The following is a 27,769-nucleotide window of genomic DNA, read 5'->3' as shown; positions in this document are numbered from 1 at the left end:
ATTAACTAGAAATTACTTTTCCATCTAAGGAAAAGTAGTAACTGACTGTATGCATGCTGTTAATCTGCTTCAATGTTGATTAACACAGATGCACTTAAATCATCTTCTTGTGATCAACATAAAGAAATTGAGTGCAATTAAGATGCAAGTCTCAGCTGAAGATGACTGCCATCCTAAGCAAAAAGGAAGATGTGACTTACAACTTACATTTATTAATATAAATAATTATAGAAAGGAGGTAAACACTTGTGGTGTGCTCTGTGTGATCTTCAGAACCCATCTGCAATGCAGTAGCTCGATGCTTGTTAGGGAGTCTCCTAAGTTACCCATTGTTGCTAGGGGACAGTACCCCCAATCCTTGTGGTGCCACCACTCTACCTGGCCCACACGGCTAGGCAGAAAGCTGCTCCATTGCACACATTGGACATTCTGCTGGGGACGTAAGATACTTTTTAAGGTAATGCAGTGTGTATATACATGTCACATCTTATATGAGGACTATCTTGCCAATCCCTTGTTAAGTAACAGGCAACCTGACTTAGGTTAAAGGCATCTGTAACTTCACGAATTGACAAGCCGCAGCTACAAATGTTTATAAAAGATAAATAAGAGGAAGTGAAAGGGAGACTTTGCTGAATCTTCATACACTGACATTAAATCAGAACAGTTCTCCCACTCCCTCACTCAGCTCACTTGCCATCTTGCCTGGTAGGTTAGCAGTCATGGTTTCAAAATCCTCGTGCATATATTAATCCTCAGGTTGCGCCTATTAAAGACAATATATTCAGAAGTCTCTGCCAGAGAACTTATCCCTAACAGAAAGCTACATTCAGATAGTTTTTATATGTTAATTATTACAGGAGACCTGCAGAGTACTCCCTCGGGTACATTGCTAGATTTTGTCTTAGTGGAAAACGTCTTTAGACAGTCTGTTCTTTTACACCTTCTAAGGATCCAGACAATATCATCGCCTGCTTGAGAGCCCATCTTAATTCTCTCCCTTCACCAGCAGGCAGTCCAACCACTCTCATTTATCAGTTGTTCACTTGCTCAGCTAAATGTGTTACACAAGATGTTGTCTCCTATTGCCAGACAGTGAACAATTCCTTGCTTCAATGAAGAAGCCTCTGCCCCACTTCACCTTTTGGTGATCCCCTGGCATGCTTCAGTATAAAACATCTTTTGCTGAATACATATTCCATACCAATCTGTAGGGACTTATAATTTGTATAAATATCATTAGGAAAAATGTACATAGTTCTTTACTGTTTCCTGAATGAAATGAGACATGATAGGCATTAAACGGTTTTGAACTGATAATTGTTTATGGGACAGTGATGCTCAACGACTTGTGGTATACTCCAAGAACTGTATCAAATTCAATGACTTACTTTATACCAGTTAAAAGTCTGGAAAGGCAAGAATAGCACCACTATTATGAATGCACATCAATGCAAATAAGATCAAGATATGGTGGAGTGAAATCATTTGCATTCATAAAAATTAAACAAACAAACTAAGAATTTTATAGAACGCTTGAAAAGGAAGTCTAACATGGTGAAACACACACATAAAGAGAAAACTGTAACCATAAAGAAAGTAAAGGGAGCTAAAAAAAGCCAAAACAAGATAGGAGATCGAAGCATATCCCCCATTTTTTCTCATTGTTTATAGCCTTTGAAGATATACTGTGTGCAAAACAGTCTGAAGGAAACCCTCCTATTTCTACTTTCTTGGGTATAAAACGTAACCTTTTTAATGCTCACTCCAAATTTGGCCTATGAAAGGCTGAAATATTTTGCATTGAGGTGATTTTGATTATAGAAAAGTAAAACAAGCTCCATTTATTATCTCAGTCTAACCCTTAAGATAGTCAGTTCATCGTACACCTTCTGTGGTTATCCTTCTGCCAATTTAAATGCTTCTACTTCTTCACACTCTGCTCAGATGACACAGCACTGCAATTTTGGAGGAATCTCCAAGAGATTCTTTGTACAGAGGAGCCACAACTGTCTCTACAACCATAAAACCCAAACACAGACTTTGGCCAGTCACAGTGTAACCGAACAAATTTGGCAGAAGATACACGTACATTTTCTTCCATTTATACTCATTCTCATTTAGCAGTGCCATCTCTAACTCAGGGAAGACTTTCTTATTGCTTAAGAATCTGAATGTTCTACATCTAATCTTGTAGCCTTCAGTTGCAGCCTGGTGTTAAGTGATGGATCCCCATTAGATTGGGACTACTTAAGCAAAACTCCTCCCCAAATCACTAGTGGTTTTGCCCTAGCCTAGAGTTTACTTTTTACAAGCAATTCAGAAACTGGACCAGTCTCACAACACTATTCTGAAGACCCAGAGGTGAGATAACAGTTTACAAGACACACCAAAACAAAAGACTGCAGAATAAACCAGCAGTGCACTTGGAGGGCGATTTCTCTCTCCATAGTCACCACAAGAATGACATCCATCATCAGCTGCAGCTGTCTTCCTCTCCCCCTTTGATCCCTATGAAGATTTCTGCATGTTATAAATCACAAAATAGGTGTGGTAGCATAAGGTGAATGAACATACAGAAACATTCAACCACAACTCATACATGTAGTCTTTAAGCATCCTTTGCAGAAGGCAATTTTCTGGTACAGGTTTGAACTTGATGCTTTGAATGGATTGTCTGGGGGGGGGGGGGGGGGGGGGGGGGAAGGTGCCTTGTAAGGAGGGATTTGATGCTATAACAACATTCTCTGTCCATATCCTATAGTCTGTTCACAAAAACACCTCATGCTTCACATACGACATTGATCCGGACGATATGCCACCCATTTTTGCAGGGCTGCCAGTTTATACTTAATTGTAAATCAAGACAGAAAATGGTTTCAGAGGCTGTAATTTTTGTCATATAAAACAGATGCCTTAGTTAATAAATTTTCACAATGTCTGAAAGACTCATAATTAAAAAACAAATCCAAACAGAACAACCATAAATTAAATGAGCAAATATGTAACTTATTAATAAGGGTTTTTTTTTAACTTTCAATTTTACAAATAGAAAGAGATTATAAAGAAAACTCCGCAACATAAATGATATTCAAAACGCAGGCAAACTATAAAAAAGTGTCCTTAGCATAGTACGCGCCACTTTTATAATCTTTAAAACAGCATCAGATCTTGATAAACCATAGCCTATACTATGACTTTTGGATTAAATTTCAGTTTATTGATGACCATTAGAAAACAATGATCACCAGGTGGCTTTTGTCACCTGTTATCAACAACTGAACACCCAGGGAAGTGTGAGGAGGTCAGAATCTAGTAAATAGCATCCAAAATAAAGTCTGTGACTGGAATATCCAAAAAAGCCTCAGAAGAAGAGGTCTCCCCAGCATTCATCCAGGAAAATCCCTGCCACTTGTATTATTATTAAATATAATTGCTCCTGAAAAAGTCAAGTTGCTAAATATACATAAAATAAATTACATTAACATTGGTCTTCCCTGTTTTAATGTGTATTTTTTTTCTCCTACAATTTGCTTTATTGTTTAAGTGTTTGCATTTTTAAAACTTTATTATCAGTTTAAAATGCATTCATAGCTCTGATCTACAAATTTATTTTTCCCATATTTCCATTATCATTTGATCCACACTGCCTTGTTTCTTTTGATGCTTGAAAATGGCCCAGTGGAAGAACAAGGTTTTGAAGAAAGGAAGATGGAGAGTATCTTTGAACATGATAGCACAAAGCACGTGGTAGTTTTCAGTCATTTACAAAAGATCTTGGTCTCATGGAAAGCTTGCGTGCATTTTGCTAAGAGGTCCTATATGGTCTTGCATTTTAAATGTCATTTCAAGATGCACCTTTCATTTCAGATTTTGACCTTTTCCAAAATTATCCTGATGTAAGCTCACTTCTGTGACTTTGAACCATAAACCAGAGGTAACAAAGTCTTACAGACATTCAAGAAGCCAACACCACCTTAAAAAGTTCTCTTCAACTTTTCTATCGCATAGAACAGCATGAGTCTCAGACTACATTCTTTATCTGAACATTTAGGTAGAGTCAGTGATATATACGATGAACAGTAATACCATCCCCAGAAGAGCACAGCAGCATGCCTTTGCTCCTCATGAATGACTCGCAAATCCTCCTTATCCACACTGACCACAAAAGAACAAGAGAAATTAAAGCTGAACGAGTTCTATATCTGCTGCTAGTGAACATCTTCAAAGATAAAATCGGCCAAACTACACAGGATGTGGTCAACAGAACTTTTAGCATTAGTATCAGCCACAATTAATAGCTTTGATTTAGCTATCCGAAATAATCTGAAACTAGCATCATGCCATTCAGAGTAGTTCGAACAAAACATATCATAAGGAAGCAGAAAAACTTTCATTCCTTTCCACAACTGACTGGCATAGAGAAAGTCGTGAACGTTCTGTGGGGGTTTGGGGTTTTTTTTTGTTTGTTTGTTTGTTTTTTTAAATGAACACTTACACCTCAGGTTCGATTTGTTTCAATGTATTCAGCAAAATTGGTTATAATGTTAAAAAAAAGATCTCATTAAAAAGTTCATTTGAAGTAATTTTTCAAGGTAGAGTTGATAATATTTGAGACCAAGGTATAGAGAAAAACTATATGCCTTCATCATTAATGCTGAAAAGACCCATTATGCAAGTTCCGATCTTAATGCAAGATCAAAATTTCCTTTTTGCTACCTGTACCTGTTTCCCCTCTTCCTTCCACTGAGTACCACAAAGAGGACTTGGACTTCCATATTCTCTGTAACGTCCTATTAGGATGAGCAACAAGATCCCATCCTAGACTTCTTTTTCTAGGACTGAACAAATTTTTATCTCTGCACTTCTCCTCACATGCCATTCAGTGGAGAACACTCCAGTTAATTGATAGCAGCTTTACACATGATATATTACAACATCTGAAGAACAGTCGTATCCAAACACTTTTGCTTAATATGAATTACAGAATTCCAACTCATTAGGCTTAGCATTGTTCACTTTTACAAAGTCTTCTGGCATTCTTCTCGTTTTGTTTTTTAAGAAAGCAAGAAAAAGCAATAAAAATGTGCCAGGATTTGATCTCACTTTCATTCTAGCATGAAACACAAATAGTTGGATATATCACAAAGAGAGAAACCAGAATTGGTGACTAATAGCTCAAGGCCATATACTAGCCCATTCAAATGAATCCAAATTTTACAATAACGTTCAAAATAAACCCACTTAAAATGATAACAATGAGTACTAGCCCTGACCATTGTTTCATAACCACCCTGCAATACAGCCAGTGCTTCAACATGATTCTGAACATGTCAAATTCCAGCAGCAGATTAAGACACTCAGTCATTCATATTAGGTCTACGTTTTGGCCCTGGCATTCCTCCTATTTTCTTATATCTTCAAGTTCCAGTGAAACGTCAACAACTCCCCAGCTCATTCAAAACCTGCAATTGGCCCATTCCCCTTCCACTGTGAATTAATGCATAAAACATTGGAAATAATCTGAGCATTGAGCAACATGACCAGCTTCTACCCCCAGTAAATTTCTCAGCTACTTTTTTTTTAAAAAAAAAAAAAAAAAACAAAAACAAAAAAAAACAGAGGAGAACAAAGCAAACAAGCCTCCCCTCCCCCCAAAGCACCACATAATATCAACTCCAAAAGTTTCCAGTCCTAGTGTTCTCATTTTCTCAAACAATTCAATTCTCCCTAAAGCCACCTTCATTCAAGCTTCCCTACTTTAATATTTGCTCTCACAAAAACGTCTGTTTTCTTCTTGTAAATTCATGTTTTGCTAACAACATTAAATTCTTAAATCTTGCTAAAGCAAGCACCAGTTATGTCAAGCTTGAGGATCTGTTCAGTTCTCACTTAACTTTCTCAGTGAGGAAAAAAACACACCACCTTATCACTCCATTTCATTCTTTGCCTTCTGAGAATTCTAATACTCTCCACCACAAATTCAGCTGTATTCAGCACTGTGCACATGCCACAGTAGATTAACACTGCCACAAAATATTTCAATAGCAATACAGTTTACTTAAAAAATGGAGAATCTCATAAGGCTTCCCCCCCCCCCCCCCCCCCCCCCCACTTGGTTTGGTGTCCCCCTCACTTTCTTCTGGCACCAAGACTTGGTTCCCTGCACCTGCCATTCAGTAATTCAACAAAACCCTAAAGAACTACCTAAGGCAGGTTAATTTGATGTGTGCTGCAGATATAGAGAGTGCAGAGTATGACACACACTATTTTATAGTAAAAGTTTTCTTCAAATGCGTATTCAGTTAACAGAAACCCAGGTCTGACATAGACATGGGTCTATCTTTACTCACTATATGCAGCTGCAGAAAATCACCCAGCCCAGGGGCACTGTCAATCCGAACAAGAATGCCATCCTTCACTGTTGTGCTGAAGCCCACAGCAAGACGGTCTGTCCTTGTGCTCGGTCTGTCGTTAGCTGGCCAGGTGTATAGGATGAGACCGCCACTCTTCCCAAATATATATGTGGCACCAGCTGCAAAACACAAAACCAAGGAAAAAAGTATTAGTTACCCATTTCATTTATTTATTTGCCAAGTCTGGTAATAATGCTATGACTTCTGAAAGGAATATAAGGAAGCATATGCTTTCATTAGTTAAAGTGGTGAAATTCATGTCTCCTGCTGGCCAGGCTACTGATAACAAAAGACGACTCCAGGAAAATTAATTCATAGAGTAGATGATAGAAATACACATTTCCAGACTCAACCAGGTAAGAGAAGAGGACAACACATACTCAGATCCTTTTATTTCATGACAAATGACATTGTGAGCTCTCGGATATTGAAATTGATTCCACACATGTTAGAACACACATAAAATGATGCCTTAGACTGCCCTCTCCAGCTTCTCACATGTATTCTTCCTTCTATAAAACTGTAAGTTTTCCTTTGTAGAGGAATGGCTCTGGAACGCTAGATACTTCTTCTGACAGAAGGAGATACGAAGGTGAAACAGCTTTTTGTCAGACAAAACATATCTGTTCCTTCACCATTAGCCTTGCACCATTACACTCGATAACAAACAACATAATTCCCTCCTTCTGGAAAGTTCATCCTTCAGATGAGCATGGACTCGAGACTCGCAAACACTTCAGGAGAGTAATCCAAATGCGCACGTATGTAATTCTTGTCTTCCTACACACATCACAGCAGGGGAACTCCAAACAAGCAAGCTTCCTCTTAAGGTATAAACCATTCAAGAAATTTATTCTGTATAAAACCTGACGAAGTATATTTTATTAGTTCCTAAATAAAGACAAGCAATGTTTAAGATAAAGGTAAATGAAGAACTTATCAAGAATGAATTGTTTCATCAGTGTTAATATCCCAGACAATGCCAGATAGGACACTGCTGTTGAGAAAAAAAAAAAAAAAAAAAAAAACAAAACCAAAAAAAACCCAAACAAAAAACAAGAAGCCACACCTGTTTCAGAAGCACAGGACTCACTCTTATACGGGGATTTAAAGGCAGTTCTCCTTGAGGCTGGGCTTGTCTTCAGCTGAAGACTATTTACACATAGCGAGAGATTATCCTTTTCTCAACATTTCCTAAGAATTTTGGATATCTAGTCCACATATTTCCAGCACTGTTCATCTTCACAGTGAGCCTGAGAATTTGTTCCTTGACCTTATTTTTAAGGACACCACCAAACCTCTCCAAAGCTGAACACTGTCCTCCCACATTGACGAGGGCCATCTGAGCTGAGCAAGACAGACACGCAAGTGAGGAATTATTGTTGCAGATGAAGAAGCTGAGAAGCAAAAGCATTCGGAGTTCACATTCTCACTTGTACTCAACACTCCAAGTTAGGAGCAGGATTTTATAACTTAGTAGGTATAAAATCAGCCCCTAAGCTTATTGGAAAATATGGTTAAAATTGCTGTCCTAGACCCAAACCTACAGGCAGGACAGGAACGACACTTTTCAGTGCTGCAGCCACTTACTGCACCACATTTTCTAAGCGCTATTAACAATGGGTCACAAGCTACAGAATAGTCAGGAAAAATAACCAGCTCCTATTACTGCATCATGGATGAAACATCTGTAGAAAGCAGAGGCAATGTACTGGGTACATTTTCCAGTCTGAGTGAAACTACAGCCAATGGTATACGGCAGGGAAAAAAAGAAAAATCAATCAGCAACACGTATCAAGCAATCCCAAACAGAGTAAATGTAATTAGATGCAGAAACAGGTGGGATCATATATGGGTAACTTCTACACTCACCTACAAAGCTGCAGCTCTACTAAAGCTCTTTATGGCCTGAATTCCAAATAAATATGGCATATTAGTAGAAATAATCAATACACTTCACCCTCACTTAAGAGGCTTCCTCTAGACATCTCAGCACACGTTACCAAAACGCACATCAAAAACTCAGGCACACAGAAGGGAAATGATTTGTGAACAGCTGACTCAATGACAGCGTGAAAATGAATCCACGTTTCCATCCTTCCAGGTCTGTGCGTACCCACCAGAATGTGCCCAGTAAATTCAAACGTACGTGTCTGAAATCAGGGTTAGGGAGGAAATTTCACTCATAAATCTGAATTAACAGAAGAGCACACTGGCATACTGGAACTGTGCACAGATCATTTTAGTTCCGGAAAGATTAATTTTACAGGCTGAACTCTATCTCCTCATTCAGCGTTCAACTCAAGACAGAGGGTGCACAACTATTGAAATATATGTAGAAAGGGGTTTTTGTTTGCCTGTTTAAATGCATCCCTAACTGTATCTGTAATCTCTTGGTTACAGAGATAGTTGGAGATGACCGGGTAGTGAAGTACCTCTGGCTTCCCCCCGTGCACGGGTATATCAACAGTCCACTATAAACTACATAACAAATATCTGCCCCCAGTTTATCAGTTTGTTCTAGAAGTTGTGTGTATCGCATTACAGGCTAAAACAAGGCATAGAAGCGTGTTAAGTAAAACAAGTTCACTTGTTGATGGCTTCATAGATTAAAACCCACTTTCCAAAGCTACTCTCACTTGAATTGCAAGTTCTCCTTCTTTTCTTTGCACAAGTCATCAGGCCCTTCAGCAGCAAAGACAAGCTTGGAAAAAGAGTTCTTCGCTATTTATGAAGACAGATGATTTCTTTGCCTCTCTAAGAACTATTTGGCTGCAGGTAGAGCGTGTCAGTGCTCCTATGAGCACCAATTAGAACCAATTATGTCTTCATAGGCCTGTCATGGGACTTAACTGCTTAACAGAGCTCATTTTCTCCTCAAAGAACACAGATTTTTTGCTTCTAGGCCTAACTTGAAGATATTCAGTACTTTGGGTTTGTGCACAAAGATCATTCAGATGCAACAACCAGAGCCCAGACTAACCTGTTAAATGAAGCCTGGTGGCCAGCAGATGTTTCCTTACTGTCCAGGTCAGAATTATCTGCATAATGATAGATGGGCCACTTGTTTGTTGGGTACTCCAATGTCCCTTCCCTTCCCCACCTTTTTGAGGGTATGCAGGATACCCATTGCCTTGTTTGGAAAGAGATGGCATATTAACATTGCACCACTACCACTTTTTTCCCCCCAAAGTATGAACAAAATAGTCACTCCAGTCTGTAAACATAAGGTGCAGACATCACGTAAAAGCAGAAGAGGAAGGATAACAAGAGTTACTACCACACTGCAATCACATTAAAAAAAAAGAAAAACCAAAAAAAAAACCAACACCAAAACACAACACAAACACACTTGGATTTAAATGCTTCTATTTGACTGCAGCAAACGTAAGTTTATGGAGTTTAAAACTCCAAGAGAATTGAACAGGACAAACAGTATAATTACAACCCTGGACTTCAGGAAAGGAGATTTCAGCTTCACCAGAACTTGACAAGGCCTGAAAACTCTTCCTGGTTGGCCTTCCTTTAAGCTGGTGTAAGTGAGCAGGTTGGACTAGTTTACCTCCAAAAGTCCCTTCTGATCTGAAATCAGTAACTATCCTCTCTTTGTGGTCTTGCATAGAATTGTAAACTACTTAAGTGAAGAACTCAGTTAAGAAAAAAGTTGATGAAATGCAAGTCTGTTCAGCTTGAGATCTGCTCATTGCACCTAAGCTTTGTTACAGACCTCTTTATTACATAAGAGCACACATTTTTTTCCTGATACGCTTTCTATTCAAGACAGACAATGAATAACACACTGTTAATGAGCAGCCACTTGAGATTTGGTTTTTACTCATTGTTCAAGGTTTAGTTATATATCTCCTTTAACAAATACAACACCGAGTGTGCCTTGAAAATAGAAAAGTCTGAGGGACTGATTAATTCCATTGTATTTATTGTTACAGTGCTTCACCACTTCAACTATATAATACTAACTTCAACCTATACTGTGCAAAAAAAGAAGAAAAAAATAAAATCAAAAGATATGAGCGCACAAAATTATTTTACCAGCCAGCTCTGAGAAATCCCACTTCTCAAAATGCCCTGGGCCAGATTTACTGTACCGACATGTGAGAACAAATGGGAACAGAATACGTTTACCTACTCTACTAGGATGCTGCATGCAGAATTTGGTTAGAATGGGGAGCTCAGAGAAGCAAAGGAATATACGGTGAGGGAACATTCCCTACAGATTTAAGCTACTAGGACGCCACCTCATGTTTAGCATACACAAAGCCTATAAACTCATAAACTTATAGTTTGGCAGAGCGGCAGTTGACTTTTCCCAGAAATTACATATCTTGTAACTATAACTTACAACTTTGGTGTTTAGAGATCTAAAAATCAGAGATGGATATATTGCAACACACGACAATGCTGTTATTTAAAGTCTGCATATCTAGCTTAGGCAAATTATGTATCTGCTAGCTATATTCATGGACAGAACTGTTCTATTATTTAGTTTCAGTCAAAACAAAATAGTTTGAGGCAAACAATCCTCACAGAAAATTTCTAAGAGAAAAGTTATAAGCAATGGTATAAGCCACAGCAAATAAATTCTCCTAGTCAGTTGTGCTAAGAAACATTTAGCTGACTTTGGAACTACCACCTATAGTTCTAAACTAGTTATCACTTTTTCCTCATCATTGCCCAAAGACTTCAAAAACCTATCTTAAGGACAAGTATCATTCAATCAATGTAGCTCAACTGCAGCAGCTATATCCTGCCTAAAAGTAATCCTGTAAAGCAGTAGAAAACAAGTCTGTCACATCCGCACAAGATACAGCTTCTTTTGTGCCTTAGGGATCCTGTGAATCTCCCCATATTAAATAGTCTATTGCCAATTCTCTATTTGCATCTACTAAGCCATCAACAGTCCATTTTGCCTCAGCTACAGCACTACGCATACACTCATTTCACTGCAGCCAGGAAAAAAGCAACATTTGAGAGGTACCACAGCAATGTTAATAATCTGAAGGGTTAACTGCAGCAACCGTGCAGTGGGATGTAAGTCTGAGTTTAACATTTAATTTATAACCAAAAGCTACTTTTAAGATGAAAATTATGAGGAACCCAGGCCAATTTAAAAGCTACAATAATTACCTCAGTTACCACAGCAAAATTTAAGACCAGTGTCCCGCATCCCTTTGCGACAACGTTGTCGCGGCAAAACAATCTCAACTAGGGTAATCTCACTTAATTAGTTTTATTGACAATTAACATAAACTTTTAATTACTGATTCAGGCATTGGGAAACAAAGACAACAAACAATTAAACAAACACTTAGGGAAAATACCTTTCCTTCCCCAGGCTCAACTGCAGTCCACCAGCTCTCCTACCCCCTCCTAGTCTCCCCTCCCTCTGGGCGGTGGTGAGACAACAGGCAGCGCAGGAGGTCAGGGTCAGCGCAGAGGCTTCTTTCTGCCATTCCTCAATTCTTACTTATTTTCTGTGCTCCAGCATAGGCCCCGAGTCCCTCAGTGGCACCCCTGCTCCTATGCGGGTCCCTTGTTCCACAAGCCCCAGTCCCTCAGGAGTGTCCCTGCTCTGACACAGGTCATCCGATGGCCCTGGCCTGGCCTGCAGTCCCCTCAGAGGCATGCCTCATCCAACACAGAGTGTTTCTCCAGCTTGTCCCCACCAACGTCCCCTACCATGTGCCTCTCCCTGAACCTTCTTCTGTGCCCCCTCACATGTGTCCTCCTCCTCCTCCTATGAACCCTCCCCATACTACCTCCTGCCCCCAGAGGCTATCACCCTTTCTTAAACTCTGAGCAGCAGCACCATGTGCTCCTCTGATAGGTTGAAGTTGTGGCAGGTGGTGGGTTGTCTTCACCCACATCAGAGCCGGCTGTGAGCGCACACAGGCCAGTTTGTGGCCTCCTCCCACACTGGCTGCTCTGCAGCCCCCTGCCACACAGGATCCAATACAAATATAAATATCCTGATTGAGGTGGTAATTCACCAAAAAAAAAAAAAAAAAAAGGGGAGGTACCTACACCTAATGATAACATCTTTCTAACTGAAATAACATGCAAGACAAGGCATATGCCTTTCCCTCAAATATTGTCTTTATTCTCTTGCATAGCATTTTTCAAAGACTATAGATATTGTTTTACTACTTAACATTTTTGTGAAAGGACTGGAAACTTACTTTTACATTCCTCAATAAGGGCACAAATGGAAGACACAATCTTTAGAGTCAAAGACTTGTAAGTATACAAACAAAAGAACTCTATTGCATTTTCCTTACCAGTTGCTTGGGGTTTTTTTGGACTTCCATCCCCCTCCCATTTTGTGCCACCTTTACGGTCCTAATATATTTTCTGCTTATTCCAGTAGTTCTGATGAGTCTCTTGGGGTACTTTCATATGCTGGTGTAAAGGTCCTACTACATTTATTAATAATCATAACCTTCTGATTTCTAACAAGAAGCTATCAGTTCAACTACAGGAAGATTTGTGACGATGGCATTTTACTCTTCTTTCTTGGCAGGAAATTGAAATTTAAGCTATTTTCAAGAAGTAATATAGTCAAAGGATGGAATCAGTAACATGTTGTACATGACCACAGGTAGTTACGTGAGCAAAGCAAGACCCAGTTCCCATCAGGAAGGAAACCTCGGTAGCACCTGTAACTACCAGCCCTTTAGTCAGCATCCCTTCAAAAGGGGCAATTAAATAATGAAAAGACATTCATGTTCATGCAGACATTAAAAAATTCCCACAAAGTCTCAATAAGAAAAGACAGAAGTTTTGACAAAATCGCAGAAATAAGAAAAAGTAAGTAATGGTGACCCTTATCTCATTGTAGGTGGACTAGGTGGTTCATTTGCTATTTTCATCACTAGAAAAGGCACTAGTTAAGGAATGCATGTTAGACAGAATACTGGTATGAAAGCAAGTGAGATCAGGCACACATCTGCAAAAACTCCGTACAGAGATGAAATTTGCTGCAGCAGGAAGCATCATTATCTGGTCACATAATGAAAATGCAGTTCCCAAAAATATGGTATTATAGAGAGCTATTCTGCTCTAGCAAGTGGAGATAAAAAAAGTAACAAAGAGGAGCTGCTGAGACCAATGTCTGTTCTAATAGAAGTCTCCAATAGAATAGATTGGAGGTTTTGTCTTAAAACTGATCAGATTAATCCAATTGCTGTCCCAAAGATTAAAGGTTTCTCTCATATGTTTACAACTTAAGGTAAGCTGAATATTTGACCACTCAGTGTCCAGTCAGGGAAACAACACTGGCATAGCTCTTCAGCCCTTAACTCAGTCAGACAGTTCCACATCTTATTTATTTATGCTTGCTATACTCTTGAGGAAAAACGCGCCATGCTTTAAACACCAGCTCTAAGGGGGAGTTAAAGCAAACTATACAGGGTGCACAAACCAGAAAAGAGCACCAGGACTTTCAAATGGCTTCTATTTATTGCTCCCCAAAAGTTTACCACGTGGCAACACAGACAATAAAATATCAGTTGGTACCTGTGCACTGTCAAAAGGATGTGCACTGGCTGAGTAAAAATGAAGTTTCTGACAGTTGTTTATCCAACTTAACTCCTTCTGGACATATCAAATAGACCACGCATGCTGTGCAACTCCAAATTTCTTCTAACTGAATTTCTCAGGAGTTAAAAAATTGAAAGAGAGACAAAAGAATATTTTGAGGACAAAAAAAAAAAATGCAGCTGTGTCCATATGCATCAGGAACAGTAGTGGTGAAAATAGGTAAAGTTTTCACCTGGTTTTGCAATATACTTCTGAATAGCATGGACAATTTGTCTGACTAATCATTTCTTGAAATCACTTGAAGTGGGTCAACTCTACTTGTGCTGGAACAGCTACATTGTCTAGAGATGACCTAACAGGTTTTTTAAAGAAAAATAATTACAGAAGCTGGAAATGTAAATTACTCCAATGAGTGTTGTCCACTAAATGCACTGCATACAGCTTCTTTGCCTCGCTATTACACTAGATGTGTAACATTTCCAGTTACCATTAAATAAATGGTAAAATCAAATAAATTAAAAATTCAATTATGCATTTAATAAAAATTAAATAAATGGTAAAATCAAATAAATTAAAAATGAAAAAAAAAAGATCAAGTGAAAAGTGATCCAAGTTTAAGATTAGTAAATGGTCTTCCAGTTAAAAGAAAGAAATTAACAGCCCTAGTACCAAGTAGTGTGCCTCCTTCCATATTTACCAAGGCATCAGTCTCGACAGCAGCTTTTCTTACTTCTTCCAGTTATAAACTGTCATCCAGCTACCCTCAGTCTTAAACATCAACTACATTGTTATCCTAATCTTTATTTTACTCCTCCTCTTCCTATCTCACTTCACGCCATGCCAAATAAAAAAAAGTTCTTAGACAAAAGAATGAATCAGACAAAAAATAGGCTAGACATCAACACACACCCCCTGCCTTCAGCTATATATGCCAATGTTCTTACAGCATATAGAATGATCTGCAATATCAGGATATCCCAGGGATGCCTTCATGTTACTGTCACTCCATCACACACATCAAGAAATAGAAGTCTAGTCAAAACTGAGTTTCATCAATCAGAACCAGCCTTCCTCCTTGTTCTCCACTCTCTGGCACTTGCACATCTCTGTGCCCCAGTTGCTACATCTTCCACGCCTCGAGTTTAAAAGGTCTATGTCTATCAATAAAAACCCCTGCTTCATTAAAAAAAAAAAAAAGGGGGGGAGGAGGGGGATGTAAAAAAGATTACAGAGGCTCTAATCATCATCATCATCTGGCTCACTTGACCATTCCATCACAGGAGCCTTCCCAGGAAAAAACAAAGACACATCTGATACTTTTTATGACGTAACTGCTGAAGCATCCTTTTATTTCTCAAAAGCTTTAAATTGCCTAAGAATGAAGAAAACTTAAAGCCCTGAAAAATGCAAAGCTTCCAGCCTAATCCTCAAAAAAAAAAAAAAAAAAACCAAACAAAAAAAAAAAAAACAAAAAAAAAACCAAGCAGCAAGCTTCCATGCTTAAAAGGAGTTTTCATGAACTAGCTCTTTTTCCTTTCAGGATGCTCTTCTCTTGACAAACCCTCTGAGACCCAGATTGAAAGCCATACTCATCTCGTGTCTCAAAAAGCAGACGTTGTTTGACATGAAACTGAAATTCCTTTCCTGCTTTCAAATATGAAGGAGCTGCTTCTATACTAAAAAGAGGAGGAATTACGAAATCTGCAAGACTAACACAAAACGGAAGCAGCAATTTGGATCATGCCTGCTTTCTGTGTTTGTCTCTTTTAATGACAGCAAATTAATACGAGTCATTTTCCTCCCGGTATGTGTGCATCAGCCAACAATCGGATCAGACAGCATGCTACTTCTTATTAGTTACACTGCATTAAAAAGATTGGAAGAAGAAAAAGGAGAGAGCAAGGGAGCGTTCCTAGAACACTCCAAGATAGCTTATGCCTGAACTACAAATTTCCCTGGATCTGGGATACTGGGAAGACTGAAGGTTTTCCCAAATCTGAATTTGCCATAGGGCACGTTGGGGGTGTTTATCATCTCAGAAGGAATTTAGGCAATAGCTGCTGACTAAAATGGACCCAGGTTGACCAAGGGCATGCCAACATAAACGTAACAGACTGCAACTAGGAAAATATTTCAGTAATATTTTCAGTTACATTACAACAACATAAAAATTGGTCAGACAAGGATCTGACTAGTTCACTGTCATGTCTACAGCACTGATCCTAAGTGGACACCCAGGGAAAACAAAAAGTAGAGCAAGCATATTTCTTTGAAGTACGCACCCAGACTATGAGCCATTTGAGGAATTAGCTCAGCCTCATGTGGTCTGTAATCCCAAAGAGATCTTATTTCTAACAACTTATCCAGTCTTTCCTTCAATGCATTTAGAATTTTTGCATTCAAAATAATGACTTAGAAACCTTTAGCAACGACTCACACAAATTTATCACTGATGCAGCAAGCTGAACACTAGCCAGCTGCGGGCCCCACCAGCAAAGGCAGCCTACGGCATCCTGTACTCTATTAACTGGACTGTGGCCTGTTAATAGATTAAGTGATTATTCCCCTTTACTCAATGCTTGTTAGACTGCATCTAGAACAATGCATCTAGTTTTGAGGACCGCAATACAAGACAGATATTTACAAACTGGAGCAAGTTCAGTAAAGGGCCATGAAGACGGGTGGCTGAAGTGCCTGCCTTGTGAGGAGAGCCACAAAGATTTGAGCTTGTTCAGCTTGAAGATGACACAACTTCAAGGGGACATAAGGGCACTCTCACAGTACCTGCACTATTGAGAAGACAAAGGCAGGCTCTTCACAGTGGTGAACAGGAAGCAATAGGCGTAGTTTGAAGTGAGAGAATCCAACATGATAGAAGGAAAAAGCTTTCTCTTCACAAGGACAGTCAGGCAGTCAAACAGTTTGCCCAAGGAGATTTTGGAGTCTTCATATGCAGAGGTTTTCAAGATCTGACTGCATAAAACCCCAAGCAACCTGATCTGACCTCACAGCTGACCCTGCTCTGAGCAGGGATCTGGACTAGAGACTTCCCAAGGTCTCCTCCAGCCCAAGTGATTCTATTGTGTGAAGAATCATCTTTTTCAAACTTGCTCTTGCTAAATAGATTGCACATTCCCTACTTCTTTTACTGGAAAGACATAGTAATCTGTTCCTATATCTATCCTCTCAGTGTCAACCTTGCCTTGCAGACTTATCAAACCACCACCCACAGCCCTTAAGTTATCTCTTTCAACAAAGAGAGCAGTTGTGTTATCAAATTCAGCCCCCGCAGCTTTAGGCAGCCAGATGACAGATGTCAATCTAAAAAAGGTCCACAAGAACAATTCCTCCAGATTTTTTTGTTGTGGTTGGAATTTTTTTTTCCAGGGTTGTGAGGGTTTTTTGGTTGTTTTTTGGTTTGGTTTTATGGGTTGGTTTGGTTTGTTTTTTTTTTTAAACACAGTACAGAAAATGAAAAACATCCTACCAAAAAAGTTTACACTGCTCAAAACAAATATAGAACTTTCATTACAGAAAGACAAAGGCCTTCAAACCTCAATGCACCAGAAGAAGAGATCAAAAGAAACTACAAACACTAGAAGTGATATATGAAATTTGCTGGGTAGAAGTGACCACAAAACTATGCCCAGTCACTGTGACCCTTGCAGGACATGTTTATTGGGGTCAAAGTCAACTACCACCTGGAAAGAGACTTCATTAGGTGAAACTGTGACTAAATTCAGTAAAGATAGATAGAAGTACTTCTTAGCTGTCTTCTGCTGCCAAAGAGGAGCTGGAATCTGGATGCATTTTCTTATTTCTTGTGTTTCCTGATAAAAGAGTGCACAGAGAGGGTATCCTTGGAGAAGCCCAGAAGGCAGCATGCCAGAGGAGCTGAATACAGATACTACTGCTAGCAATGAGAAGCACAGCAGGATTCATAGCTCATTTGGGGCCTGGAGGAAGAATAGGGATGTTAGTTCACTACAGTTTTACAGAATCTGAATGGTAACAAAATGGCCTAGATACAGCTCAAGATGGATGGAGGCCAAACTGCTACGATTGATCTCAGCCCATTCAACTCCCCTCCAAAGAATCTCTTTCTAGTCTTGATCTTTTAGCTACAGCTTATTCCATTAAAACAAATAAACCATTGGGGAAAAAAAAAAAAGAACAACAAAAACAAACCACAAAGACAACCGCTGTTCTCTCAGTTTCATTTAGTCACTTCAAGTTTAAGTAGCATAACATCTTACACAGCCAGTTTGCAGAGTACAAGATTTTGCTTGTTTTAAATGTAGCTAATCCTTTATTATTCCTTACATACCTGTTCACATTTTCTTAGTCATAGGTATTAGAACAGAAAATACAGTTTGCGTTTACAGTCTTCACTGCAGGAGATCAAACCAACATTTTCAGACTTGAATGCTAAAAAAAAGTTGGGCCAAAACTATTGGCTATTCAATATTCATCAGAACCCCAGAAGGTAAGTGTTTTACCAAATCTCATGGACTAAATAAGCAGCAGAGTTGGGAATAAGAAGCAGGTTTTCAGAGATCTAACCTTTTGCTGGCCACTACCATGGGTTTATGACAGGCAGGTCCTGCTTGACTAACCTGATCTCTTTCTATGACAAGGTGACCCGCTTAGTGGATGAGGGAAAGGCTGTGGATGTTGTCTAAGGAGGCTTTACTAAAGTCTTCGACACCATTTCCCACAGTATTCTCCTTAAGAAACTGGCTGCTCATGGCTTGGACTGGTATACTCTTTGCTGGGTAAAAAAAACTGGCTGAATGACTGGGCCCAAAGAGTGGTAACGAATGGAGTTGAATCCAGCTGTCAGCTGGGCACAAGTGGTGTTTCCCCAGGGCTCAGTACTGGAGCCAGTCCTGTTTAATATCTTTATCAGTGACACGGATGAGGGGATCAGGTGCACCCTCAGTAAGTTTGCAGATGACACCAAGTTGGGTGGGAGTGTTGATCTGCTTGAGGGTAAGAAGGGTCTACAGAGGGATCTGGACAGGCTGAATTGATGGGATGAGGCCAAGTGCCAGGTCCTGTACTTGGGTCACAACAACCCCATGCAGTGCTAGAGGCTTGGGGAAGTGTGGGTAGAAAGCTGACTGGTGGAAAAGGACCTGGGAGCGTTTGCCAACAGCTGGCTGGCTATGAGCCAGCAGCCTGCCCAGGTAGCCAAGAAGACCAACAGCATCCTGGTCTGCATCAGGAATAGTTTGGCCAGCAGGACTAGGGAAGTGATCATCCCACTGTACTCAGCATCGGTGAGGCAACATCTTGAATACTGTGTTCAGTTTTGGGCCGCTCACTACAGGAGGGACATTGAGGCGCTGGAGCATGTCCAGAGAAGGGCACGAAGCTGGTGAGGGGTCTAGAGCACAAGTCTTTTGAGGAGTGGCTGAGGGAACTGGGGTTGTTTAGCCTGGAGAAAAGGAGGCTGAGGGGAGACCTTCTTGCTCTCTACAGCTACCTGAAAGGAGGTTGTAGTGAGGTGGGTGTTTGTCTCTTCTCCCAGGTAACAAGTCAAGAGAAAATGACCTCAAGTTGCACCAGGGGAAGTTTAGATGAGGTATTAGGAAAAATTTCTTCACCAAAAAGGTTATTAAGCATTGGAACAGGCTGCTCAGGGAAGTGGTTGACTCACCATCCCTGGAGGTATTTAAAAGACACGTATATGTGGTGCTTAGGGACATGGTTTAATGGTGGACTTGGCAGTGTTAGGTTAATGGTTGGACTCAGTGGTCTTAAGGGTCTTTTACAACCTAAATGATTCTATGATTCATTTGTTTCAGCAGCATGCATTTCAAATAAACTTGATCTATCACCACTTGCCATGCTTTCGTTCACATCTGAGCAGTGTCAGAGTACACAAACGTGACTCCTTTCAAATAAAACTAAACTGGAAGATGCAATCCAGCTTTTAACGAGAAATTGGTCCATGGGACCAGACTAGAGCTAGTCCAAAGTAAGACTTCAGAAGTAAAATGCCTACAGTATTGATCTCGGGTCTTTGGTACTAAATTTCATTCTGCAAGCTCACTGTCATGCTAGTTGTTATTGTAGACACAGCCTAGTCTTCTAGGACTAAATGGGGCTGGTTTAGTCTGCCAAGGAAATGAGGCTCGAGTTCTGAGCTTTTTGACCTCACCTCAAATATGATGTTATCCCTTGCAACTACTGGAAGGCCAATGATGAGAAGAAATGCATTTATAGAAGCTCGCCATTCCCAAGGCTCTCTAACCTTCCCCAAGGTCACTTAGTGGGAGTGTAAAAACAAAAATAGCCAGAGCTAGCAATACAGCATACAAACTATTCTGTAAACAATACACAGCTTTTCTTGTTGTTGCCTCCTCTTCTTGCCACCATGAAAGGACAGCCACCATTAGGAGAGGCGGACATACGTGAGCGTTATACGGGCAATCTGTTAAAAGGTACCATGCCGGAGTAAAAGACAAGCGTAATGGTTGTTTAATCATTCTCACCATGAAGTGCCAATTCTTTAGTCTCTTATGACATTCATGAATGATGCAGAGGGCTGGCATGATGAATGCAGAGCAATTCCGACTGACAGATACTTTCAGAGAATTTATATCCTTCCCACACTGCCAGGACAAAAGGGCTCTTGAGCTGAGTTATCATTTCTTCCATGAGAGGATTTACAGTCTTGCCAGCAACTCCTTCTACCTTACTCTATAAAGCGTTTATTTTGATATACTGATTGTGATCATTCAAGAACAACTGTATCTGAAGAAAGTCAGCAGGGGAGAGAAAAAGCAGAGTGGTTCCAAATAACTTGCTCACCTTGACCTGGGACTTTGTTCCCCTCAGCCAGTTTTGTCTTTGGTATCAGTTCTTTCCCAGCATCCTCTGCTGTCCCAATTACAAATGTCCCAAATATCTCCCAAGGGAGACATCTAATCTCCCATGCCTGGCTACGCTACTTTCAAGGCAAAAGATGAACTTTAGCCACAAAAGCCACCCATCCTAGTCTTTTCTTATCATTTCACTAGAAAGCACCTCAGCATCACAGTTTTTACACCACACCAGAGTGGCCTCCATCTTACAGCTGCTGGCGGCAACGGCATCTGCCATGAGATTCAGTGGCAAAGTGGCACCTGGGCCTTATCTGGAGGAGCAGGGTGATACAGATACACAACACCGCAACCTCAACAGCACTGGGGGACTAAGATATCCCCATTGCCATGATGAACCCATCACCATCAAACATGGATTGCGTGAGGCATTTTGGCTTGTAAAAAATGCAACGCTTCTTCCCTCTGGCAGAGGCAACCAAGAACTTTTAAGACTTTGATATTCAGCCACTCCCTATAAGTTTTTTTCATCACTATTGTTTCCTGAGAAGTTCAGCAGTTACAATCTAGACTAAAACTCATCATCACCTGAGAGGTCCTGAGTCTGTGGCCTTCAGTTGCATGGAGCAATAGCATGTGTGACACAAGTGAGGATAATGAAAGGGCTGTGGACTGAGCATGTTGATCTAACGATCATAGAGATTTCCCTCCACTTTATTTTGAAAGTATTATGTGACTTCAGGCAGAGGAGCAATAAGTTTCTCTGAATATTACAGATAATATCTATAACACCCTCACAGAGAAAGCTATCGTCTGTTCTTACAGATGTCAAATTACACTTTAACACTACATTTTTTCACCTGTATACAGTGTTTGATCTTAAATGGCCTGCCTTATACAAACTAAGAGAAAGAATTTAACTTGCTTGCTTTTGAAATTAATTTATCACTATATTCAAAGGTAATGCACCTCATCACCACACAGTGCTAAGGTAGACCAGAGACAGGTGCTACCCAAATACCTATCTAGACATGGAGAAAGGACTCCTTAGAGAAGCAAGTGAACCATATGGTATTTAATGAGTATTGCTAAGAAGTTTGAGAGAGACAGGTTAATTAATAAGGCTGAACAAACAGCTAAAAATGGGTAGGCCGTGTCCTCTTAACCTCATCTCCTACTCCCACTGAGCAACTTTGACTAAAATTGATAAAGACTTCCTTCGCTCATATTTCAAGGGTATTTTAATCTCCATCTCTGCAAGCACCGAACCTCAATATTTTAATTTCAGTCTCTACTGCTTTATTGGGACTTGCCAGCTGTAGTCCCAACAAGGCATTTAATTACCAAATCATTTATTTGGGAGAAAACACAGGGAACGGTTCTCTTTTGGGTAAATCTTCCAGGGTGCCAAAGGCATACGATTCCACAGAAGGCTCAGTTCTGTGCTTCCTAAAGGGGGGGGGGGGGGGGGGGGGGAGAGAGAGAATCTCTCTCAAATAAGCTGGAAAAATAAATCCCAGTATATCTTTCTTTTTTTTCCCCTCTCCTGTGCTGTAAATGCAAACTATTGATTTACCTCTAGCTCTTTCATGCCTTTCACACGCTTCAATAATACAGAGGATTTGTTCTTCATCCTTTCATCTCCAGGCCTGGAATGCCTCTTAAGCCCCACGTTAAGGGTCACTCATTCTTCCTCAAAGTGCAGCACTTGCATCCTACAGAGCTCTACAGGTGACAGCTAGAGAGGCATGCACGTAGCACATATTTCCTGACTTCTTTAGAAGGTGAGAAAAACAGACGAAATTTTTATAAATCCTAGTTTTTGAAACTTTTGATCACTTATGTTTGGGTTTTTAGAAGCACCCTTCTGAATGTGATATAACAACAGTAAAATATGGATGAAAAGAAATTTCCAATGCCTGCACCATTCATTAAGTTGAGTTGGCAGCACTGAATGGTGCTGATGGCTCAACCATCAGAAACCATAATTTCATGCTTCCATAGAAAACAGAGAACATGTAGGCCTTCTCACTGCAAATGCCTGGAAACAAAGAACCATCAAATTATTGGAAGGAACCTATAGAAGTCCTATCATTTCCCACTCCTCCAACTGAAAGCAAGGCCAATGAGATCAGATTGCTTAGGAACTTCACCAGTTGAGTTTTGAATATCCTAAAGAATGGACATTCAACAACTGCTCTGCTGGCAACCAGTTCCGGGGGTTTACCACCCTACTATTTAAATCACAATTTTCCATATTCCATCTTGTGCCTGTTGCTTCTCATACTATCATTGTGGGTCTCTAAGAAGAATCTTCTCTATAAACTCCTAGTTTGGTAGTTAAAGACTGCAATAGTATTTCCTCTCTCTCTCCCCTTAGGGCTGAACAAACCCTGTTCTCTCAGACTCTCCTCATATGCCATGTTTTCCATCACCTTTACCACCTCGGTTAACACCTTGATGGCCTTCTGCCTGTCTTGGTCCACTCTCAATAGCTGTCTCTTACTGTGAAGTCCAAACTTGGGCACAGTACTGCAGATGTGGTCTCATAAGTGCTGACTAGAGGGGAGGAATCCATTCCCTTGGCCTGCTGCCTACACTCTTGCTAAGGCAGATCACTATGAAATAGGCCCTCTTTGCCACAAGGGCACACTGCTGACTCGAATGCAGATGGCTATCCACCTTTTCTCACAGCTGTTTTCTTCAGTTGGAAACTAGCTTGTTCTCCTGCTGCATAGAAATTCTCCATCCCAGATGCAGGACTTGGCATTTGCTTTTGTCAGACTTCACAAGATTCACGACGGCCCCATTTCTCCAACCTGTTGAGGTCCCTCTGAATTGCAGCTCATCAACCACTGCTGCCAGTTTGGTCATTTGCAAACTTGCTGAAAGTGCACTCTGTCCCATCACCCAGATTATCGACAGAGACATTAAACAGTACTGGCATCAGCATCGACCCCTGAGGGGCATCACTAGTCATAAGCTGCCTGTTGGACTTTCTGTCACTGAGCACAGCCTTTTGAACCAGCAGTTGAGCCAATTTCCCAACCCTCTTATCATCCACTTACCTAGCCCATATCTCACCAGTTGGGATACAGGGACACTGCAGGAGACTGTCAAAGCCTTTGTAGAAGTCAAAGTGAAAAACACCTCCCATACCCCTGTTGTTCACAAAGCCAGGCTCATCGTAGAAGGCAATGAGGTTGGCCAGGCATAGTTAGCCCTCAGTAAATCCATGTGGGCTATTTTAAGTCTGCTTTTTGTCTTTTGTGTGCTTGCAAGTAGCTTCTAGGAGAATTTGCTCTGTAATCTTCCCAGGAACCAGTGTTAGGCTGACTAGCCTGTAATTCTCTAGTAGACATGGCATTTGCCATTTTTTTTTTTTCCAGTATATTATCGCATTAATAACAGTGTCACTGGGTTTTCTCCCCCCACCTACTTTCTCTCCAAGTACCTCACAACTCCTCACTATATTTATTGAAGATCAAAGTGCTACAGTGTGATGTAGCTCCTGGATCTTAATATTTCTATTATCCTAGAAAGAATTTCCTCCCTTCACATGTGCTATTCTCGATATTCCTGTTAAAAATAGATCTCCCCTTGTGACAACTCAGGAAACCACTTTCAGTCTCAGGGCTTGCAAGCAAGTGTTACTTCATCTGTTTAAGGGCTTGAAAACATTGAGAAGTTTCTGTTCCAAGACCAACCACTTAGTTCATCAAACAACAGAAACTTCTCCTGAGCTATACGACTAGCTAAGTGTTCCATGAAACACACCAAGTGCTGCTGGCATTCTGTATACTGTAATACCCTATTTTTTCCCAAATCCAGAAAAATGCTCTCCTTCCTGTGGGAATAGGCCTAGAAACCCAGTTCATTAATCTGATCTCTTCTCCCATTTTGACTAAGTCAAATGGTCTCTCTCATGTAGTATACTTGGAGCTATAGGTTGGCTCTTTAGATTTAGGTGTTCTACTCCAAATCCAACTCAAATCTCTGCTCCTTTGGTTCTAGAGAACACTGTAACAGGATACCCGCAAAGCCTGTGGGAGCTGCCGTTTCTTCAGGGAAGTCCTTCCAACATGTCATTCTGACAGCTGTATCTCCCCTTCAGTACTACTAAATATATCGGAATGCATACTAAGAGCAGAAAGCAAATTCCAGGAAAAGCCAATTTTCTTCCACTGGTAAGTGCAGGCTGTTCCATGGGCTCATTTTTCTGTTCAGAGGTTCACAGGTTATTCTGAAAGATGGCTTCCATGCAGGGAAAACTTTGAAATACTTAACACACTTGTACATTAATTTATTTCTTTTTTATGTAGAATCAGTTTCCCTGTCACTTCTGCTAATCCTCAAAGTTACTTATATTTAAACAATTGCCTCTGGCTTTTATTCTCTCCATTTCGTTCTCCAGTAAAGTCATAAAATGCTGAATTGATAAGATGACAATAACTGACACAACAGAACACTAAGGTCACAAACATAAGGAAAGCAAGTGTCATTCTGACCACGCAACAAGTGTTAAGCTAGAGCAATTCATATCAGGTCAGAGACTTAATTCAAGTACATTTAGTTATAAACGAAACCATGCCCACTGCAGTACTTAAAGGCAGTATCTGCTTGCGTCTTAATTCATATTCAAATGAAATACCTTCTGTAACATATCATATTGGGGAAATACTGGGGAAAAACAGTCACTGGAAAACTGAAGTCGCTACGAGTGAAATTTTCCACCTCTTACAGAATATACAAGAACTTCCTCATCAATCACATTCTTCCATGACAACGTATTTCACAAGTAACTGGGATGGATCTTTCTCTTTGAAGGCAATCCTCACATAACACTGTCAGAGTAGGTTTATACCACACATAGTGGAGAAGCAAAGAAGACATTTCTGTCCAGTTATTTTGGCGTTAGGCACAGTCTATCAGCAACCAACTACTGTCACGGTAGAGCTAGAGGAAATTGAAGAATTGCTAGCACTTACATAGCAGCTAGACCAACCAGCGGAAAGAGCCTAGAAACCAAACAATGCAAGAGACATACAATCCTCTACTGAGTTCGGTCAAGCGGCTATATGCTGTGAGGGAGTTTAAGACTGTCCTGTGCAAGTTAATTTGCACTGCTGTATCTACAGCTAAACTACATCAAGCAGAGTGTATAAATAAAGCATTACAGAGAAGAGAACCAAAATTGTGTGCTGCTGGATGCCAAAATAACAGTCTTGCTTGTCTCCTTATAGATGATTAAGAGCAGACATTGAACAACTATGACCACACCGAGTTTGGGCATAAGAACTACGGTCTATATACATTTCTGTATTCAGTCAGCAAGGACTCGGAAAATGGCAGCTCTCAACTGCTGGTGAAAAGATTTGGTATCTCAAGAATAATGTCAGTTAACTATTTTCCACCATATTTGCAGATACACTACACGTTCCACATGATATGTTAGAAAAACAAGCTCTTTGATGGGTAGAAAAGTATAGGATTTATTTTACATTCCTCTTAGAATCAACTCTGTAGAAACAAAGGAATTGAAATAAACCATACCAAGAAAATATCAGCATAAAAAAAAGAATAAATTCCCAAAAGCATATATGTCAGGCTTCCATGACAGTGGTAACTATACACGCTTGCCCAACTAATAAAAACAAGACCCCTCCCTTCCCCCCAAACTTTTAACAACACACCAGCATCTTGCTTCACAGGTTCACAGAAAAGCATGAGTTTCCATCGTTGCTCAGCCCTTACTTTCAGATGTCTACATTTCTATCACCAAGTACTACATACATTGAAATACTGCATTTTAGCATGCTTCCTTCCTGCAAACATATTGGCATAATTCTTTTTATTAGAAGCAGAAAAGCTAAAGTAGTAGCTTCCTTTAATAAAACGGCAAAACATGCTTTTACTTCTCCAGCAATGTCAGCATCATAAATTTTTGCACTCATGTTTATTCCTCCTTCCATGCTAACCTTTGTATGCAGAAAGTAAGAATAATCCCAGTATTTTCTCCTCCACATCTTCTCCCATGATATATATCTTCAATAAGACCCATGAGAAGTGAGTTATGAAATGATGGGTAGGGTAAGTAGCATTTAATTAGATAGAATAGTGCCTGGAAGTTCCTAGTTATGTGTGTATACCACTTAAGGTTGGCCATTGATTAGACTCTCTAGAGACTACTGCAGTACAACCAAAGATATTTCTTTTTTAAAATACCACCTTTTCAACACTCAAAATTCTTCTTGCTCCTAGACACACACCCCTATTACTGCAACTCCCATTTTTCCTTTGCTTTAAAATTTTTTTAATATCGATTAAGAAAAGCTATATACTCTACATATAGTTTATCTAAGGACAGTGTTTGGAAGATGCCTATAGTGAGAAAGGAGATAAACTTTCAAAGTGGCACCAAAAAGGAAAAGAGGAACATCTAGGAGTAATGAGATGAAATTGGGGAAAAAAAGAAATGAAATAGTAGTCAGCTGGATGTCAAGGGGGACAAAAAATTAACAGTGATCATGAGCTCTCTCCATGCCTTTTTTTTTTTTCCTGAAACAGACCTTCACATAATCATCTTTCTCACTTCAAAGCCATAATCCTAAGCCTTAGCATTAAACTTCCTAAACACCTTTCTGGTGGACACACAGAAAACTGTCTTGCAGAAGTGCCTATGTGTCCTGAAAATCCTGGTCCAACACTACTGTTCCTGTTGACCAATACATATTGCTTTATAAATACTGAAATTTTTATACAGAGCCAGTAACCATGGCATCCCAGCACTGTTCAGATGTGTACTTACAGCTCTTTTCAAGTGCCAGTTCAAAGAACATCACCACCAATATTTATTTCTTCCTCTGCCCTCTTCCCCCCCCCCCCCCCCCCCCCCCCCCCATCTCCCCCCCCCATGTCTGGGACCTTTTGCTTGGGGGCTTCTGTTTGACTTTGGTTTTACTGTGT

General features: G+C 40.1%; 1 protein-coding gene across 7 annotated transcripts in view; it reads right to left on the bottom strand.

The window, feature by feature from the left end:
* Positions 1-27,769, bottom strand: part of NRXN3 (neurexin 3) — a gene marked incomplete at both ends in the record, with an annotated part of 989,746 nt that overhangs the window by 251,651 nt on the left and 710,326 nt on the right. For all 7 annotated transcript variants that reach the window (XM_082484857.1, XM_082484858.1, XM_082484860.1 and 4 more), the window contains one exon: positions 6,354-6,535. In XM_082484857.1, the coding sequence (XP_082340983.1) occupies positions 6,354-6,535 (182 nt within the window). The remainder of the gene's footprint in view (positions 1-6,353; positions 6,536-27,769) is intronic.

Source organism: Vanellus vanellus (assembly GCF_965231255.1).
Source record: "Vanellus vanellus genome assembly, chromosome: 6".
Classification (NCBI taxonomy): domain Eukaryota; kingdom Metazoa; phylum Chordata; class Aves; order Charadriiformes; family Charadriidae; genus Vanellus; species Vanellus vanellus.
This window is presented reverse-complemented; position numbering and strand designations above follow the sequence as displayed.